This window comes from Pavona decussata, unplaced genomic scaffold (genome assembly GCF_977016875.1).
Source record: "Pavona decussata unplaced genomic scaffold, jaPavDecu1.1 SCAFFOLD_381, whole genome shotgun sequence".
NCBI classification, from domain to species: Eukaryota; Metazoa; Cnidaria; class Anthozoa; order Scleractinia; family Agariciidae; genus Pavona; species Pavona decussata.
In genome coordinates this window covers 1,722,338-1,742,254 of record NW_028145755.1, presented here as the reverse complement: position 1 = coordinate 1,742,254, position 19,917 = coordinate 1,722,338, and the positions used below count along the sequence as shown (strand labels likewise).

Genomic DNA, 19,917 nt, shown 5'->3' with positions numbered 1-19,917 from the left:
TCGAACCAGTAATCGGAAAGCCACAGTATGCCCGAGTATGCCCATGGCACTGCTGAAAAAATACCTCTATCAAAATATCAAAATATCACTATTGAGGCGTTCAAACAGCGCTATAAATCAGATCACCTCGCTTCCAAAAGCTCAAAATTGTTACCATTCCATTTTTGCGTACATCTCACCTTATCATCTTCCACCTTTTGTCTTTCATCTTGCTGGTTCATCAGTTCCTTCGCCATCTCAGCATTATGTCTTTGTTGCAGCGCAGCAGCTTTACGCTTCTTTCTCTCAGCAATCTTTTCGCTTAGTGATGCTAACTGCCTCTGTTTCTCCACATCCATGCTGCGTGCCAGGAACTCCAGCTCTTGTCTGTGTTGCTCCAGTAACATGTCTGCTTGGTCTTTCGACATGTCGTCCCGCTTTTGCGACATCTCCTTCTCGAACGCCTCCTTCTTTGCTTCGATTAACTGAAAGAGAAAAGCAGTGTCACGCATTTGACCTTTCTATTCAACAAAGGAATACAGCCTCGCTGTTCTGATCTTCTCCTTCACGATATATTGCAACAACAACATTAAGATTCTAAATTCCTCCAAATATTCTACCCACCTTGAGTTTCTGTTCGTCGATCTGTTCAGCCACTTGCTGTCCGCCGGATTGTTCCTCAGTCCTCAGTTCTTGCTCCAAAGACAGCATCTCCTCCGCCTGTTTCACATCCAGCGCAGCCTGTTGCTCTATCTGCCGTTCAGCCAGCTGTTCCATCTCTTGAGCCACTTCATCTTCTACCTGAGACTCTGCTGTCTCCAACACCTGCAGTGTGGCTTCATCACCCGATAATACGGCCTGGAGAGAAAAAAAAGGTTTTATCAATCAGCGTTTTTTCAAATAGCACTTACTTGAGGTTTGTATGTGTTTTATACTGACTCGACCACTGCGTTTGAAAAGTTTTGTCACTGGTTCAAACTCGTGCAGCGCGTTCTAGCCAATAGGGAGAAAAGCTAATGCCAAGCGTGATTTGGTTTGCCCGCGCTTTTCGTGCGCTTGTCACCGGTTTAAGCCTTTCACGCGCTTGCAACTAGTAACTTTTACAAGTTTTCCGCGCTTTCACCGGTTGCATGTTTTTGTTCCAAGTTATGATTGGTTGATTGCGTTGTTTGTGTCTTCTCGCAAAGTCTTAAGCAGAATGACCAGCTTAGTAAAAGACTTGTTGAGGGCCATTTTTTTTTGATCGCATCAAACAACGAATCCTGAAACATAAAGTTATTGTTCTACTATATCCCACCTGTTTCTTGCTCAGAGCTTTCAGTTCTTTCTTCATAGCTGCCTCCTTCCTCATTTCCTCCTTATGTCGTCTTCTTGCCGCCAGTTTGGCCGCCAGCACCGCTCGACTGTGCCTCTGCATGTCATTGTACCGTTCCTTCATTTCCTCGGCTTCCTCCAAGTACCTGGCCACTGCTTGTCGCTGCTCTTCCTCAGTCATCTCAGTTTTCTTGAGCAGATTTTGCACAACCTAGCGCGTGAAACAACAAACGTGTTAGGCATTTCGGTATCTCTTTAGTTTTGTCAGATCGTTAATGTTCAAGAACAGGGTAAGCTCCTGTCGGAGGCACCCGCTAGAACAGTTACATTCAGCATTCAGATCTGAGATCTACTTCAAACGTCTTCCTTCGGCCGCACAAAACTGACCCAGGTGCAGTAAGACTTCCTCTAAAACATCGAATTAAATTCAGTCAAATTTACAGCAGTTCCGTATAAAACGCTGCCCTTCGTAGTATGACAAACCAGCCGTTCTATTACAGTGCAACATCCAAGTCGGGGAAAAAAACGCGCATAGCACACGGGAACGACACAACAGCAATTCAATGTCATCGTACAAGGGTTCAACATTTTATCGACAGCTTTTTACACCGAAAATTAAGTGAACTTTAAGGTCGCGACTTTCTGACGTACGAAGATGGGCTGTCATTATTTTCAAAAATCATTAGCAAGCATCAAATATTAGCACGAAACAAGTTCAAACCTGTTGTCGCTTTTCATCCTCCTGTTCAGCTTCCACCTCAGCCAAGATCGCAATCAACGCTCCCTCCTCTCTGCGCATGTCAGCATTGTGCCGCTGGTCCAGTGCTGCTAGTATCTCAGCCTCCTCAGGGGACCCTGGTGTGACGTGTTTTAGTTCCTCTCGGAGTTCATCTTCTGTCTTCTTGGATCTCTTACGGTCCTTGCGTTCCTTCATCTTTTCCTTCATGTTTATTCTTCGTGCAGCGGCTCTGGAGTGAAGCTGGTGTAAAAAAACAGGAATATATTAACCATTTCCCTTCCACAGGCAACTTAAGACAATTAATCTGTTTCTAACTTCTTAGTCTGTGCATGAAAACCTTAATTGTAATTTCTCAAATGAAACTTACTAAGCTTTAACAACCTGAGGTGCTTCGCCAACTTAATATAGATATACATGAACAAGACAAAAAATGTAAATGATACAATACAGGCAGGGACTCCGCAACAGCCTACGCCAATTACTGCGGGCCCGGAACACATATTTTTTTTGCGCCTGGGAATGAAATCCTAAAGTGTGACCATTACATTTTTGTATGATATTCAAAAGATTTGGATGTATATTTTCGCAGTTTTGGCACTGAAACGATCAAATAAATATGCCATTTCAGAATAAAAACGTAAGAGCCCAGATGTCTTCTCTTGCTTACCTCTCTGACTTCTTCAAAAGCGCCCTCAATTTCTTCCGGAGCTACTGACAAATTCATTGCTTTCACACGAGCTTCCATCTCTTTATCAAAGGCCTCCCGTCTTCCAGACTCCATCTGCTCTCTTTCGCGTTCATTCTCCTCTTCGTACGCAAGCGCCAATTCAGCCAATAGCTTCTCTTGTTGCTGAGCCAATAAAATCAGGTCTCTGTCAAGTTCGTCCTCATCCGGGAGATCAAGGTCGATGACGTCACTGACACCTGCCGCACGAGCTTCTTCCTTGTGTCGGCTAAAACGGCGGGAAAAACAAACAATAGGTCACAATCTGTGAGTAGACACTCTTGAGTCGGCGAATTAAACCCTCATTCGAATGAAAGCTACTGAGCAGTACTTTCCTGTGGAGCCGTTCATTACGTGGAGAGTGATTCTAACTTTTGAATCTGTGGGATTAATCCTTAAGTGTGACCATTAAAATGAAAGCTCCTAAGCAGTACTTTCCTGTGGTGCTGTTAATTAATGTACAAGGTGATTCTAAGTTTTAAAATCTTTGGACAAAACCCTTAAGTGTGACCATTCAACTGAAAGCTGCTAAGCAGTACTTTCCTGTGGTGCTGTTTATTATGCTATACAAGGTGGTTCTAATTTTTGAGTCTGTGGATGAAATCCTAAAGTGTGCCCATTCAAATGAAAGCTACTGAGCAGTACTTTCCTGTGGTGCTGTTTATTATGCTGTACAAGGTGGTTCTAATTTTTGAGTCTGTGGATGAAATCCTTGTGTGACCATTCAAATGAAAGCTACTGAGCAGTACTTTCCTGTGGTGCTGTTTATTATGCTATACAAGGTGGTTCTAATTTTTGAGTCTGTGGATGAAATCTTAAAGTGTGACCATTCAAATGAAAGTTACTAAGCAGTACTTTCCTGTGGTGCTGTTAATTAATGTACAAGGTGATTCTACGTTTTAAAGTCTTTGGACAAAACCCTTAAGTGTGACCGTTCAACTGAAAGCTGCTAAGCAGTACTTTCCTGTCTGACCATTCACATGATCGATATTGAGCTGTGCTTTCCTGCGGTATTAATCATTATAAAGTCTTATTAAAACACACAAAGAAACAAACATAGTACATACTTGTAGAGATCTTTCTTGCGCCTCTTTCTCTCTTCCTTCAAAAGCTTTCTAACATCCCGTAGTTTCCTCTGTTTCTGTTCTTCAATGTCGTCCTGTGCAGCCGCCATCTTACCAGAATATTCCTTTAATAAGATTTCTTTCTCCTCCTCGCTCTGCGCCCGACGGAGTCTCTCCTTTAGCTCACCCTGAAATGATTCAAAAAACAGGTTTCATTCACCACTTGTTTACTCAAATAATTAGCAATGATTTTCCCCTCAAGATTTTGTTTTTTGAAGTCGTATGACCCCCCCCCCCCCACCCCCAACACACACACATATAAAGAAATTAAACTTAAACATTTAGTCCTTTAATAGGCCATTTCCGTGTTGCTGTGAACCTCGTCATGAAAGCGAGGTTAACTGCAAAAAATAGTCTTGTTAGCCTATGAATGAAAACTTATTTTCATAATAAAAATTTGGTACTTAGCCTTGCTTTGATAATGAGGTTTAAAGCAACTTAGAAATAGCCGCTATTATACCTGTAGCCTACTTACAAATGCAAGTTTACGATGAATTTACCTGCAGATCAGTTACAGCCTTTGTCTTCCTCTCTTCATACGCTTGTATGACCTCAGATATCACTTTAATCTCGTTCGATCGTAACTCGTTCTCCAGCTGAGCACACTCAAGTGTGTGTTTCTCCATCAGGTTTTTAGTTATCTCTTTCCTCTTCTCCTCAGTTAGCCCGCCTGACGCAGCGATCTCAGCGATGTTAACAGCTTCAGAGCTGAATTTTTCTCCCATCTGCCCGACTTCCACCTTGGAGAGGATTTCTGTGGCGGAGATTGTAGTGCCCATGGTGTTACGCTGGGACGGGGAGAGCGTCATGGCCGACGCTTGTTGAGTTCGTTCAGTAGTGACACCAGTTTGGGACATGAAGGTAGTAGGGACTAAATAAATAGAAAGATGATAAATTAAAATACACACACACAACAACAACAACAACAACAACAAATAATAAATAAATAAATAAATAAATAAAAATGATAATAATAATAATAATAATAATAATAATAATAATAATAATAATAATAATAATAATAATAATAATAATAAAAGAAAGTTATTTCACGTTTGCTTTGGTTTTACTTCACTACGCTGTGATTGGTTAGCAAACTTCGCGCCACTTTCTCAACCAATGAGAATCAAAACCCAAACCAATCGTGACTTGCTCGCACGCGTTTTCCCGCGCTTGGCGCCGGCTGCATATATTTCCTTCGAAATTCTGATTGGTTCATTGGGCTGTTTACTACTGTTGTGATTGGACAAATAAAGTCTGCAAAGTGTACATACCGACAGTGGTCAGTCTATCGCCACCAGCAGCAGCACCGCTAGTACCAGCACCGATGACGTCAAACTTGGCACCTCCACCCAGCACAGCATATCCACCACCAACAACTTGGCCAGCGGAGTTCATCAGTACAGGCATGCCCTCTTCTAGCAGTCGTATCAGACGTTGAAGCAGCGGTAACAACTCTCGGTTGGACTCCGGTAACGGAAGGTCATCACCGTAAATACCTTGCAGTGCGACTTCGTATTCACCGGCGATCACAGCCCCTCCTGTTAGCACAAGCTGGGGTACGAGAAATATTCTGATGTTAAATACCGTAAAATTTCGAATACAAGCCCATCCAAAATAAGTCCACCCATATATTAGGCGCCCAAATCTCAAATGCAAACATCTCTTTGATAATAAGCCCACGAGTTAAAACTTTACTCAAAGATACTGTACGTTCTCAACCGTTCATGTTCATGGTATAAAAATTCGATGTTGCGATTTTGTATCGACTGTTCATAGAGCTCTAAGGTTTACTTGTTGATAATTTTCGACATGCACGAATTCCCTTCAAAACCTCTCTGCACGTTTTACAAATAAGAGCCTTCAAACGCGATTTGCGCTAGAGTGTACAAGCCATCACTGCTCTGACTACCTTTGGGAAGCTCATGATGAGGTTATTTTTTAATAAGGAGATGACATTTATCTCACCGCACCGATAGATAACACAACTACGTATATTTCGATCGTTGTATCTACACTCTACATTTTGATTGACAGCTCTTTATTGACAGTTAAAGTTACCTTGGCTTCCAAGGCAGAAATCTCCGCTTTGTTTCTGACGTAATCTAGTGTCGAGTGCTCCTCGTCCATCTGCTCCGTGCGGCTCTGGAGCTGATCTTGGAGCTCAGCACGTAACCTGGCCTTGGACTGCTGGAAGCGCTCAGTGACCGCGCCTTCTGCCTCAGGATTTAGTGCACCCTGAAAAGGCAGCAAAACTGTTAAGCGATAGTTTTACGTTAAATTTCCCTTCAAGTTGGTTCACTGCTACTCTGATGTCAGATGATATCCAATAAGAGTGGGTACAATAATTGTTTTTTTGTAAAAACTAGATCGTTTGATAATGAAATTCCCGAGTTTTGATTGGCTTAACGGTCATGGGATTTTAGCCATTATTCCACGCCCGGGAAAAAAGTAGCCATAAAATCGTCTCGTGGTCTTTCTTGCTGAACGAAATCCGAAACATCTAATAATCTTTCCCTGTTGTTTTTAATAAAACAATTATTCTACTCGCGCTTGTTGGATACGGGATGATTCTATCTCGTATCAAACGCGCGGTCGTGGAATAATTGTTAAAAGTACCTGCAGCTCTTCCATTCTGTTGTTATATTTGGTTTCCTCGGTCTGCAGTTTATCAAAGAAGCGAGTGATGGAGTCGGCAAAGCGCTTGTGTGCGGTATTATGGCTCTCTTCCTTCTGCCTCTCCAGGGCATCAAACATAGTAAGAACAGCCACCACATCAGGAGGCAGACCAGCAGCATGATCCACGGACGCCTCTGTTCGCCTCTGAACCTCACGGTGAGCCGCATCCGCCAACGACACAGTTTCTGTAGAAAAGCAGCAATTGGTTAATAAATAAAAAGAAAACAACCTTTGTTTACCTTCGTTAAGTGTTTGTAGCACAGGGTGCTGGTAGGGTCCAGCATTAAATCACGATTAAAAATAACAAATGGCCAAGGAGATGAACTCGAGGCTACTTTCATTCCTGTTATGCTCCATTTCGTTCGATGTGGTGGACAGGGTAATTAATTACCTTCTTGTATGTTCTCAAGTTGTTCCTGTACTTGATAAGCCGTGACATGTTCGTCTTCCATCAGTTGTCGGTACAGTTTAGACTCTACTTCAGTCAGCTCATCTTCGCGATGTCTCTGGCGACGCCAGAAACTGCGGCGACCGGCAAGTTCCTCCTCTAAGAGGGCAACCTACACAATACAAGCAAAGTAAATTCCTCATTACTGTTCACGTGAGAGCACTTCGCAAAAAATGGTACTTGGCGATGACCCTATTAAATGTCCTGACAACCTGAGCTGAAGTCATGCTCAAAGTCAAGAACGATGGCGACACTAACTAAAGAATCACAAAACAAAGGTTTGTTCAATAAGTCTAAATAATGGCTCGTACATTAGCAATTTCGTACTTTTCTTTGCCTTTCTCTGGAATAAAAAAGCCAGAAAAAATGATTTCAAGTTCTGTTGAGAACGTGAGTGCGAAGTTTTTATTCACTTCCCAACCTACCCCCTCAAATGCACTCACCCCCCCTCCCTCCCCGCCCCCGCACACCTCAACTCATCCTGAGGGATTAACAACAACTACAAGATTTGCCAAAGAATTTAACTCTGCTTCCATTGATAAACTTCCTGAATGGTTCCGCTACATTGCACAAGCTGTACAAATTGGAATAATCATGGCGTAGTTGAAATAACACGAATTTACCTTTTCAAGTGACATTTTTAGTTTTTCAACAAGCCGATTTATTTTTACATCGTAATACTCACCGATCCTGGAGGTGGGCGACGCTTTCTGTTAGTGCTTGAAGAAAGCGTGACAGGCTCTGTCACGCCAAACTCCTGGTTCATCTTCACACCACAGATAGTAGAGAGAGAGCCTGTCACGGGGTCTACAGCTTTTTCACCGATCATTATAGCAACCAATCCTTCCCCTCCGGGGTCCTCTAGGGAGCCTCCTAGCGGGATCACTGTATCTGTCTCATGGTTCTTATCGATACCCAGTATAGGCACCTCCAGGTCCGTTCCTGAGGGGTCCCTCATGGTGGTACCCACAAGTATAGGGAGTAATTGACCGGTGGCTGAGAATTCGTACATTCCTGGGCTCCCACCGCTCTCAGACAATAGCGAACAGCGTTCCTCGCGCCGCATGATGTCATGGACATTTCTCAGCAGATACGTCATCACCTTTGATCGTCCACGTTGAAGATCTTTCTGCGCGGTCTCCAACATGCTCAGTTCCTGGCGTCCATCCAAGTCATCTGGACCTGTCACAGCTTCCTTTAGTAGCTGCAGTGCTTCTAAAACGCGGTATTCGTAGTACAGCTCACTTACATCCAGGACATATTGATAGCCGCCGCCCATAGGCTCCAGCTCCCTGTCTTCTCCATCATCCACCAGTCTGGCACTTGTCACCTTCAGAGGTCTCCCAGAAAGAGGCTCGGTGAATGAGTCACCGAGTAGGAGTGGGACCTCGTCACCTCGCTCTGAGTCCCCTGGGGAGCCCCCCACAGGAATGACATTGCCCGACCTGGGGTCAATAGTTACACCAACAATGGGTACTGGGCGCCCTGTGTTGGGATCAAGCATCATGGAGCCGATCTCTATGGCAACGGGAAGTCCTGTCACCGGGTCAGCATGGCAACCGCCGATTGGATAGGCGTTACCTATGGAGAAAAAAAAACATCAGATATTATCATCAAATACTTCTACAGTTATATCGAATCATTAATTTCCCACACTTGTCAAGCATAACTTCAGAAATGCTGTGAAAGAGTTTTTGCACCTAAGATAACAGAGGATTCTTTTTTTATGTGAGGGGGGGGGGGGGGGGGTGGAGAGATCACAGAGGACCACACCATGCATACATAACCTGGTAACTTTGTTTTGTTCTGGGATCACTTGCTGAGGAAAGCACTAGACAGACTTTACATGAAGTGTTAATAAACCAAACTGATTAATAGCACCCCAGCAAGAGAGCAAGTTTATTACCAAATATTTCAAATAATACAACATATGCACTTCACGAAACGTCCCTATAAGCCTTTCGGCCCCTCAGTGTCAGCTTTGCCTATAGTTTGAAAGTTCAGTGTTATTGTTGTACTTGACTCAATTATTCCATAATTTTATCGTACGACTGAGAATTAAAATAGGCCATTTCCGAGTTGCTGTGAACCTCGTTATGAAAGCGAGGCTACGTGCAAAGTTTTTAATATGAAAACTAGTTTTCAGTCATATGCAAACAAAACTAATTTTCATATGAAAAGTTTTGCACTTAGCCTCACTTTCAAAACGAGGTTCACAAAAACTCGGAATTAGCCTACTCGTTACCTGTCTCTGGATGAATAGTCATTCCCAAAATTGGCGCAGGCAGACCAGTTTTCCCACAAATCATTCTTCCATTCAGCCTCATATCCCCTCTCTTCTCTACCGGAGTCAGGGTAGTCTTCACAAGCAACCCAGTCTCGGGATTGCTCGGGTACGGGATGTACGGGATCAGCACTTCTGCTGATGTTGCTGCGTCTGCGTTAGTGCTGTCAGCGGTGATGGTGAGACGGGACGCAAGTGGGTCATACGCTATATTTCCTTCTAGTGGCATGATACGTCCGGTTTTTTGATGAATAAAGAAGTTTGGAGGAACTGGGACGTTGGTGACGTTATCGGACAGCAGCATGTTAGCTGTCTGCGGGTTAGGAATGCAAAGTCCCGTATGTGTGTCCAGGGAGACGATATCAGTGGCTCGAATGCTCCCATCACCATTGAACAGGTAATCCATTCCCAGGATCTCTCCTTCAACCGTACAGAGTCTCGCCCCAGTCACGTCTCCTAATAGTGCCCAGGCTCCACGCCGCTGGCATTCGCTTTGAATTTCTACGGACAACCGTTGGATGATTGCATCGACGCGGCTGCCAACCCTGCCAAAGATTGTCAGAGGTAAGTAAGATGCCTTTGTCTGCAACATGACTGGAAGAATATTCTTGGGTACGACAGTAGAAAAAGAGGACAAAGATATATGCTTCCTTACACTAAATAACCGACCACATATGTAATGAAAATGGACCAATTAAAAGGCCGCATTTTTACATTCCAGTATGGCACTACCTTGGGTATCTTCTGATTCGTCCACTTTGGTCACGTGCTCGATATCCGGCTCTCCGATTGATTACAAGGTATGTGACCGAGACGATGTCCTCATAACATACATGAGTGGACAGGAAAGGCTTTAGCTGAGACTGGCACTCAACCGACAAAAATGGAGTAGGATTCCACAGTGTAGCACTCCCACGACCCTCCATAGTTAAGGGACCAAACCAAACCACGTGACCCCCTGCACCCGATATGTGCACCACAGATAGGCCTTCTCTGAGTTGCTTGAAACATCACTGTGAAAGCGAGGCTTCGTGCAAAGCTTTTCATATGAAAATTACGTTTGTTTGCATATGAATAAAAACTATGAAATATGAACTACGAAGCCTCGCTTTCATAACGAGCTACGAACTACGAGGCCCTTATGAACTAAAAAGCCTCGCTTTCATAATGAAGTTCAAAGCAACTCGCAAATAGCCTATTGTCATATAAAATACGTACCTGTGCTCTAATTGGTCGTTGAAGTCTCCTATCATGTCACCCTTGCCTCTGTTTTCACTATAACTCTTTAGAGTACGAACTGCTTCACGTAAGGATGCCTCAAATGCCACCTGGTGAGCCTCGCGCGCTTCCTCATCCTCCTCCAAAATGGCTTTCTGGCGCTGTAAGATTTGCTGGAAATTGAAACCAAGCTCCTTTCGTCTCTCAAGCTCAGCTTCAAGCTAAAAACAAACAGAGAAGTGATGATGTTGTTAATCATCCATTTTTGTAAAGTTCACTCAAAAATAACGAAGATTACTACATTAAACTGCTCACTTCGCCAAAAGGTGAAGTTAATTCGCTATCGTGATAACGATAAGGGGACAGTAAATAGCAAAACAGTGCAACCCCTCTTTCAAAAACTCATTAATTTCTGCTGTCTCGACCTTTTGGTTTTATTAATAATTCATGAGTCCATTGACCTATCATATGGTCGATAAAACATCAGATACAGTGGTTTTAAAACCCGATAAAACCTTCTCCTTGTTAGTTTGCGGTGTTTAATGTTTTTCTTGTATGCTAATTTCCAAAGTTCACAAAAGCATCATTGTCATGAACTCTCTTGACACACGCTTTTCCAGGAATGTTTTTGAAGCCGTTCAAAAACTCGCAGCACATGTTTTATCGGGTCTAAAACCACTCGGCTGCGCCTCGTTGTTTTAAATCCCAATAAAACACTGCTGCTCGTGTTTTAAGCATTGCATAACATACCTCTCCTTTCTTGGCCTCAAAAGCACGCAAGTCCTCCGGTGTTGCCATGGCAGCACGACCTCGCAGATTCAGTTTGGCGATCCACAATCCTTTGAGGGATTCGGTCTGTTGGTTGATCTTTTGATATAGCTGTTTGGCTTGGTCTTTTTGCCTGGCTATCGCTCCTGTTACTTCTCGAGACTGCTTGGCCAAAATATTGTAGAAACGACCGGACGTGAAGCCTTCCAAATCCACTTGTTGATCGTAATCCCAGTATTCATCTCCCTTAACTTCAGCATCAACTAGTGGATAAAACGAAAAGGTACACAGAGCGTCAATAAAATAAAGACATGTTGTTACAGTCAATCCACGTCACGCGTGACCAGTATTTCCAAGAATGAAATGAACATTCGAAATCCTTTCTGTAATGTCCGGCATTTGAATGTAATGTTGAATATTTCTCTGGAAATCTTTCCGAAAAGACGCATCAACTGGAAAAAAGATTCAAAATACTTGGGAAACAATCGTTATTCCTGAAATACTGTGATGTAAAGAAAAATTCTTAGCCTTATATCGTCAATAAACTAGGGAAATTTCTAGGGGAACTCTGAAATCTCGTTGGCGATGTTCAAAACTGACATGTAACTTTCAAAAACCCGTTCAAATTTCAAAAATACCGGTCACGCGTGACGTGGATTGACTGTAATAACACAAGCAGAAACCGTGTTTACTGCTCGTATTTTAATAGGCCATTTGCGAGTTGCTTTGAACCTCATTATTAAAGCGTGGCTAAGTTCTTATTATGAAAATTAGTTTTCATTCATATGCAAACATACTAACTTTCATATAAAATGCTTTGCACTTAGCTTCACTTTCATAATGAGGTTTACAGCAACTTGAACACCTATTGTAAACCTACCTCAAGCACATCATCAACCAAGGCAGCTGTTACCACACAACACATAAGAATTCAAGTGTTCCAAAAGGAGAAGTCAGGAGCACTTATCATTTGTAAGGAAAAACAGTAAAGCGCGGCAAAGATGTGAGCGGTGCCAACTGCCAAGCGCAGGAAAAGATGTGAGCGGTGTCAACTGCCAAGCGCGGGAAAAGATGTGAGCGGTGCCAACTGCCAAGCGCGGGAAAAGATGTGAGCGGTGCCAATTGCCAAGCGCGCGAAAAGATGTGGGCGGTGCCAATTGCCAAGCGTGGGAAAAGATGTGAGCGGTGCCAACTGCCAAGCGCGGAAAAAGATGTGAGCGGTGTCAACTGCCAAGCGCGGGAAAAGATGTGAGCGGCGCCAATTGCCAAGCGCGGGAAAAGATGTGAGCGGTGCCAATTGCCAAGCGCGGGAAAAGATGTGAGCGGTGCCAACTGCCAAGCGCGGAAAAAGATGTGAGCGGTGTCAACTGCCAAGCGCGGGAAAAGATGTGAGCGGCGCCAATTGCCAAGTGCGGGAAAAGATGTGAGCGGTGCCAACTGCCAAGCGCGGGAAAAGATGTGAGCGGTGCAAAGCGCGGGAAAAGGGGAACCGCCCTTTCTACTGGACATTTTTTCAGGAAAAAAGAATACTTTTAGAGGTATTTCCTTTTTTCTCGTTTTTAACGGAATTATCGGAACTTGCAACTTGACGAGAATTGGGCTTATTCCGTTTTCAAGTTCTTTCTTGACGTCTGGAAAAAATCAGTACGATGTTTTGAACAAACCTGCAGGGCCCTCTTCCTGTAAGGCTCCTTCCTGTGCGTACTGATTGAGCCCCTCTAGATTCCTGTGGTACTTTTTCACGGGGTGTACTGTAGAGCCTTTGGAGGAGTAATCATCAAAGTTGTATCTCTGTGCTAGCACTCTGTAGCGAGGGAACTTGAAGGTTACTTTCTTCCATCCGTGTCGACGGAACAAGTACTGGACGGGAAAAAGAGTGCCAAAATTGAGAAAGTTACATTAAAAGAAGCGCCTAGTGCCTCAACATATTTACTGTCGAGCGCGGAACCTGAAGCTTTTGTCTACTTGGAGCCTGGGCAAAAACGCTGATTCTGGCTAAATGGAGCCTTGGGTCCGGTTGGTTTACGGCTATCCCCGACTAAAAGTTAACCGAGGTTAACTTTGTTTTTGAAGGCTAATTTTAAGCTAAATTATGACAAAGCAAAGTCTTATTCAAAGCTAAAGGTCAAAACCCTTGTAGACACGTCTTTATTGATTAGTAATTAAACCTGCAATCAAAGTTTACGTCAACCCAATAGGCCATTTACGAGTTGCTGTGAACCTCATTATGAAAGCGAGGCTAAGTGTAAAGCTTTTCATACGAAAATTAGTTTTGTCCATAATATACGCTTGAGATTTACAATACTATTCACAAGGCTAAAAAGTTAAAAAGATATTAACAACCAAACGTTTTCGATTAATCAAGTCATCGTTTACCCTAAGGATGACTTGATTAGTCGAAAATGTTTGGTTTTTAATATATTTTTAACTTTTTAGCCTTGTAAATAGTATTGTAAAAATTAGTTTTGTTTGCATGTGAATGAAAACTAATTTTCAGAATATGCAATGAAGTTCAGAGCAACTCGGAAATGGCCTATTGAGTGGTGAGATTTGTTTTGCTTACCAGGCCAATAAGGAGGATAAACATCAATAAACCAAAGCTGCCTAGCATAGCACCAATTAACACCCAGTCAGGCATGATAACAATATCCCTGGAGATAGCGATACCATTTTGAATTACAACTCTTGGAGTGGTCGAGAAGAATGGACCATCTTCAGCGCACTGGGCTCCCTTGGCCATGACACGGACAAACTGAAACGAAAATCGATAATCGTAATGTTAAACAGTAAAAAAAAAAAAAAAAAAAAAACAAGACAACCGGCTGTGAGAGGGATAGCTCCTCATTCAGTTTACAACCTTCGTTTGTGAAATGCAAACTGTAAATGCCAGTCACAGCATGCTGTTGGACCATTCAAATGAAAGCTACTGAGCAGTACTTTCCTTTGGTGCTGATTGTTATGTTGTGCAAGGTGATTCTAACATTTGAGTCTGTGAATGAAGTCCTTAAGTGTGACCATTGAGATGAAGGCTACCAAGCAGTACTTTCCTGTGGTGCTGTTTTTTATTACGTTGTGCAAGGTGGTGCTAACTCTTGAGTCTGCGGATGAATCCTAAAGTGTGACCATTCAAATGAAAGCTACTGAGCAGTACATACTTGTGATGCTGTTTATTATGCTGTACAAGGTGGTTTTAACTTTTGAGTCTGTGGATGAAATCCTTGTGTGACCATTCAAATGAAAGCCACTGAGCAGTGAAATCTCACCATGAACGGACAGCGGTTAATATCCTACCATCCTTTAATAAGAATTCTAACAACTCACCATTCTATTTTCTGGGTTTTTACTGGATGAGAACACGTAAACACCTTCTTGGTTAAACTTGTACGCAAACAGCTCAAACGGTGTAGACTCTAGTTGATGCTTCTCTTCCAAAGCTTGAAAAGGACCATCATCAAAGGACGGATTGGTGTTAAACAGGCTGTCTTTGTCGTATTTCGGGTAATCAGAGTTAGACACCTTCCACATCATGTGCGCACCATGTGCAAGACATACGGTAGGACTGGTTACGCTCTTGTATGAGAGCGGATTTGTCACTGCTCTCCTTCGTCGTCGCCTTGCGGACGAACTATTTTGGTTCGCCGCATTTTGTGCCACTGTGATGTCGAACTGTTCAGCCAGGCCCTGGGCATCAGCATCATAAGCACCCTCCACTTGTCCATCTGTTCGCCAATCACAACATACGTAAACAACACAATGAACCAATCAGATCTCAGACAAATGTATGTAACCGCCGTCAAGCGCGGGAAAACGCGTGACGGCAAGTCACGATTGAGCGACGTGAAATGGCTAAATTTAAAGCTTCAAGAAAAACGTGGGCACACAACAGTGAATTTTTCTTTCTCTTTCTGGGCTTCAACAGCATTGCTACTACTTTTGTTCGTACACTTTTGAGCTTTTAAAATCCATGACTTTCCATGACCTTTTCCATAACCTTTTCAAGTTTTTCATGACAAAGCGTTCGCATTTCACAGCGTCAAAATGTGCAGTGTTGAATTATACTGAGTGAAAATCTGTTTCTTGGTTCCTTTTTCCTTTGAAATATTTGGAACAATAGCCTGTTGCACAGGTATGCGGGCTTGTGTTACTTGTACAGCACAAAGGACTGTAACATAACAGAACAATTATTGAAAGCCTGTCATGGCAAATCATGCTTGTTCTGCTGATATGCAATGATGAACTAGCTTAGCCAGATAACGTAAATATTTATTTTTTAGTGACGTTTCGTTGACAATGCCGCCGTTTCTAATACACTGTCATGAGTTTGACATAAAAACGTGACATTTTTTGCCTTGTTTGCATGAAGGCTCAACTGTAACAACAGCTGGAGCTGTGCCTACCAGGCTAGCTTACCTTGCAAAGTATGTCGTAACTGCTGGTTAAACAAAACTATTCTCCAAATACATCTCGAATATTGAAAAGAAATGACACACACACACAAAAAAAACAAAACAATCAAGACTGAATTACCTTGCATCACCATAAAGGAAATGGAAAACTCTTCGCCGTCTGCGCAGTCGAAGGATTCGTTAAAGTTTGGTACATTATTGAAGTCTGACACATTGAAGACCAAAGGCTGTTAATGGAAAGACATACGAAATGTTGGTATATCCAGTCAATTCAGTCAGTTCACTTACAATGCAAGTGTTCTTTGGCTTTTTATAGTAACTGTCAAAATTCCCGCGCGCTGATTGGCTCGTAGCTATTGTCTATAAGAGTACAGACAATTAAAATGACGCAATGGAAATAACGTGATGGAATATGTTTAGCCTGGTGAATAAATGATAATTATGTATTAATCAGTAAGTGACACAGGCATACTCGGAAAAAAATTGAAAACAAAAAGAAAGATTTTTCCGAGTATGCCTGTGCCTTTAACAGACCATAAATTGACGCCATAAAAATTGTTCAAATATATGTATTTAATACATTTCACTTTCATATCTTCACCTCTAAGGATATATTACGAATTCACAAACTGAATGGTTCCCAGTTGGCTGGTATAGCATTGCAAAGGTCATGGACTCGAACTCCGTTCAAGATAATAAGATAATAAGATAAAAGAATACTTTATTGAACACTCCCCACAGGGGCTTTTCGGTGATCAATACATCATGTTTAAAATGAAAAATAAGTTAAATTAATATATATATACATAAAAGAACGATACATAAAAGGTAGAAAATTACTAATCAAAAGTCTATAAATACTTAAGTGTCCCGTAATATATGCTTAAGTTTACGCTTCAAAACCTCATGATTTTCAAGCCTTTTTTCCCTGCTTTTTAAACGTAAGCGTAACGGTCCCTTGCTGAGTCGCAAATAAAATGATTACAACAAAATCCATTTAACTGTAATTGATTTGTGCACTTTAAATATATGATATTCCATACATTCCACAATAGGACATCTTCACTATGGGGTCATTTTACTACAACTACCACAATCCTTTTGGTTTAGATTGTTTTCTCATGTTAACTAGAGCTATTGTTCATTGCTGTCCACTGGGATTACAAAATTTGAATTTGAAAAGGAAAACGAAATGAATTCTGGTAGTTTAAGTAAAATGACGCGAGCATGAAAATGGCCTATTAATACTTTGCTCTAGTGCTGTTTATTTCTGAGTGAAAACAAAGGCACTTACCGGACCCCCAGGTGGGTTGATTTTCAGCTGTGGCGGGTCTGTACAAGACACTACGAGGCGATATTTTTGCTTATTTTTACACTCATTGTCGCAGTTACTATCTGACACCTTGCACTTGCAAATACCCAGATCCTTCACAAATCCCAGCGAACCCTCCTGACATGTCTGTTCATCAAGAATGAGAGAATACCATTAACTTCCGAAATAAGACCTGCTCAAGAGGCCTTTGGTCTTTGGTGATATTGGTGAAAGAAGTGTGTGTGTGGTGGGGGTGGGGGTAGGGGATAGGGAGCTGGAGATGGAGGAGGGGGAGGGGAGGGGGAGAAGGGAGGGAGAGACGGAAGAGAGAGAGGCGAGAGGAGAGGACAGGAAAGGGGGAGAAGGGAGGGGAGGGGAGGGATATAAGGGAGAGGGGAGAGGAAGGGTATGGAGCACCTTCATGTGAGAGGGCTGGGATCGGGGAATGGGAGCCTTCGACTGTTGCGAAAAGGAGCCACAGAAAAAAGACAAGGAAGAAAAGAAAGAAAGAGAGGGGTTCATCACAAGACTGCAAGACAAGCGGCTGGCGTGGCTTATGCTACCTTGTTTGTATTTACATATGAAAAGCATCGAAGTTTGTATCAAATAAAACTATTAGTAGTTTTCATACAAATGTGTTTAAGTATTAATTTTTTTGTAGCTTTCCTTTTCATATTGTATCCTTCCGTTTAACACTGTAATTGTATGAAATTGTAATTGTCTCCGTCATCATGTTCTTATCTTCGTTTTTGATTTCATCTTGTAAAACAATAACTGAGGAGACCTAATTAATATAAGCTTCATAGTTTCTTTTAGGTCTCCTCGCCATTGTTAAATCTATTTCTTTTTTTTTTTGTTTTCATTATGTTTGTGGTGTGGCAAAATTAATAAACTTACACTTAACAAACTTAAGACACCCCCAGATTCGCTTCCAATCAAAGGTGAGATCACAAGTCTTAGTAGTATGGAAGCCATGTTTGTGCTCGCATTAGAGAAGACAACATACCTGGTTTCTGCAGTGTTCCTCCCACTGTGCGGCCGTCCAGCATGCTCCTTTGTCATTCCTCCAAGTATCTTCACCACAAATAGGGTATGTTTTTTGAACACAATCTCGACTTTCACTGATAGGTTCATAGCCATCTTCACATTCACATTTGTATAACGACGGCTGAAAATAATGTAAAATCAACCTTGTTAGTGCTTTGATCAGCATATGAATAATACTTAAGAAAGCTAAACCGAGAATTGATTAGGCGTGTTAACAAGTTAAAGAATTGGAAGCAACTCGTTGCAATTCCATGTCCCGTTAATCCACTTTATCACCATTGGTATTTGAACCGCTTCCTTGTCTAATTTCTAAATGACTTTGTAACAGAGCCGAAATGTTGTACAACTATACCATCGCTCTCAATGATATCAATTTTCGGTTTTACCTTCTTAATTCTGTATCCCAAATTGTCAAATGGCACTAGATTTTGAAAATCCAGGTAACAAAAGTCGGACTACGAGCCTTAGTGGCCCACACGGCCGGAGCTAAGCCCGGTTTCTGTAGCATGAAGCAACTAGGACTACTGCTCCTCCCCCCTAGACGGATGGGATGCTAGTCCATCGCAGGGTCACCCCCAGCAGTATGTCGAGCTGGTACCCATTTATACACCTTGGTTGGGAGCAAAGTATCTTGTCTGAGGGAACAACACAGCAATGAAGCGACCAACCTGGCCTCCAACGACCGATCGTCTGATTGAACGTCCGACGCGCTAACAACTACACCACTGCGCCTCCACTTTTGCGAATGGAGCGACTGAAAATACCTGTTGCAGTGGAGCCTCAATTTAACGAAGTACCAAGCGACTAGGGAAACTGTTTCGTTATATTGAGGTTCTGTTTCATACATTTTTAAAGGCCGGGCTGGAGAATATCGTTCGCTATACCGGGGACTTCGTTATATAGAGGTTCGTTAAATCAAGGTTCCCCTGAAAATTGCTCCTCTTTTAATACCTTAAAAACACGGTTTAACCCTTCACAAGTGCACAAATCGCTGCCTATTTCTTTCGCAGTCCCTTCACCACATAATCTACATTCCTTCTGCCCAGTCTTGTCATTAAAGTAATTCTTTTTGCAGGGTTTGCACTGCCCAGAGTGTGAAGCATTCAGGGCATCATTGTACGTTCCATTCGAACACACCCTTGGTCGCAAATCACCACTCTCGCAGTAATGCCCCAGGGGGCACAAGTAGGAGTTGGTTTTTTCGACTCCATACGACGTATCATTCTCGCCAGGGTTATCTGTAATTGCTCCTGAAGATCAAAAAATTGTAATGCATTACAATTCAAGTCAACAACTATGCTAAGTGAAAATTTGGCCGTGAAATCTACATTTTTCCAAATTAATTATTATTTAGACTCAAAACTGACACAAGGCACACATGGCCATGCAAAAGAGTTCAGGTGGGTAATTTTTCTTAACCCTTTAGCCCCTTATATTCTCTTACCTGGTTCCCAAACTTTTCTTATAAAAGTATTGGGGAGAAGTTATTAAAATATCAAGAAAATTCAGCTTGGGTGATCATATCCTTAATTCTCATGATCTCAGGGGTTGAATAAGCATTGGTATTACAAGGTGAAATTTGATGCTGATCACAGTTAGGACTTAAAGGGTTAAAGAATCATTCCTGATTTTGGAGTCATATAAAAAACGTTTTTCACCCGTACAAAACCTTACAATTTCGCTAATATGCTACAGTTACCGTGACGCTAAAATTTGTTTTACGTGATTGTAGCATTACAAACCTCAGCATAAGCGCTTGCAGAGCTCGGGCTACTTGTGGTTAGTCCGTTGTTGCCGTAATTAGAGCGGTTTTCAATTCAGTGTCGAAAGTAATTTCGCGTTTGCTTTGGTTTTGCTTTACTAGGCTCCATGATT

General features: G+C 42.3%; 1 protein-coding gene across 1 annotated transcript in view; it reads right to left on the bottom strand.

Moving 5' to 3' along the window:
• LOC146452032 (uncharacterized) overlaps positions 1-19,917 on the bottom strand; it is a 73,884-nt gene that overhangs the window by 6,651 nt on the left and 47,316 nt on the right. Inside the window, exons 43-64 of the mRNA XM_085098369.1 lie at positions 18,994-19,292; positions 18,002-18,163; positions 16,978-17,142; positions 15,805-15,910; positions 14,599-14,996; positions 13,841-14,029; positions 12,942-13,137; positions 11,260-11,540; positions 10,510-10,730; positions 9,253-9,836; positions 7,693-8,588; positions 6,951-7,119; positions 6,500-6,744; positions 5,942-6,118; positions 5,155-5,434; positions 4,381-4,751; positions 3,824-4,008; positions 2,700-2,985; positions 2,015-2,272; positions 1,277-1,504; positions 604-837; positions 180-464 (exon numbers count right to left, since the gene is read on the bottom strand). Of these exons, the coding sequence (XP_084954495.1) occupies positions 180-464; positions 604-837; positions 1,277-1,504; positions 2,015-2,272; positions 2,700-2,985; positions 3,824-4,008; positions 4,381-4,751; positions 5,155-5,434; positions 5,942-6,118; positions 6,500-6,744; positions 6,951-7,119; positions 7,693-8,588; positions 9,253-9,836; positions 10,510-10,730; positions 11,260-11,540; positions 12,942-13,137; positions 13,841-14,029; positions 14,599-14,996; positions 15,805-15,910; positions 16,978-17,142; positions 18,002-18,163; positions 18,994-19,292 (6,215 nt within the window). The remainder of the gene's footprint in view (positions 1-179; positions 465-603; positions 838-1,276; positions 1,505-2,014; positions 2,273-2,699; positions 2,986-3,823; positions 4,009-4,380; positions 4,752-5,154; positions 5,435-5,941; positions 6,119-6,499; positions 6,745-6,950; positions 7,120-7,692; positions 8,589-9,252; positions 9,837-10,509; positions 10,731-11,259; positions 11,541-12,941; positions 13,138-13,840; positions 14,030-14,598; positions 14,997-15,804; positions 15,911-16,977; positions 17,143-18,001; positions 18,164-18,993; positions 19,293-19,917) is intronic.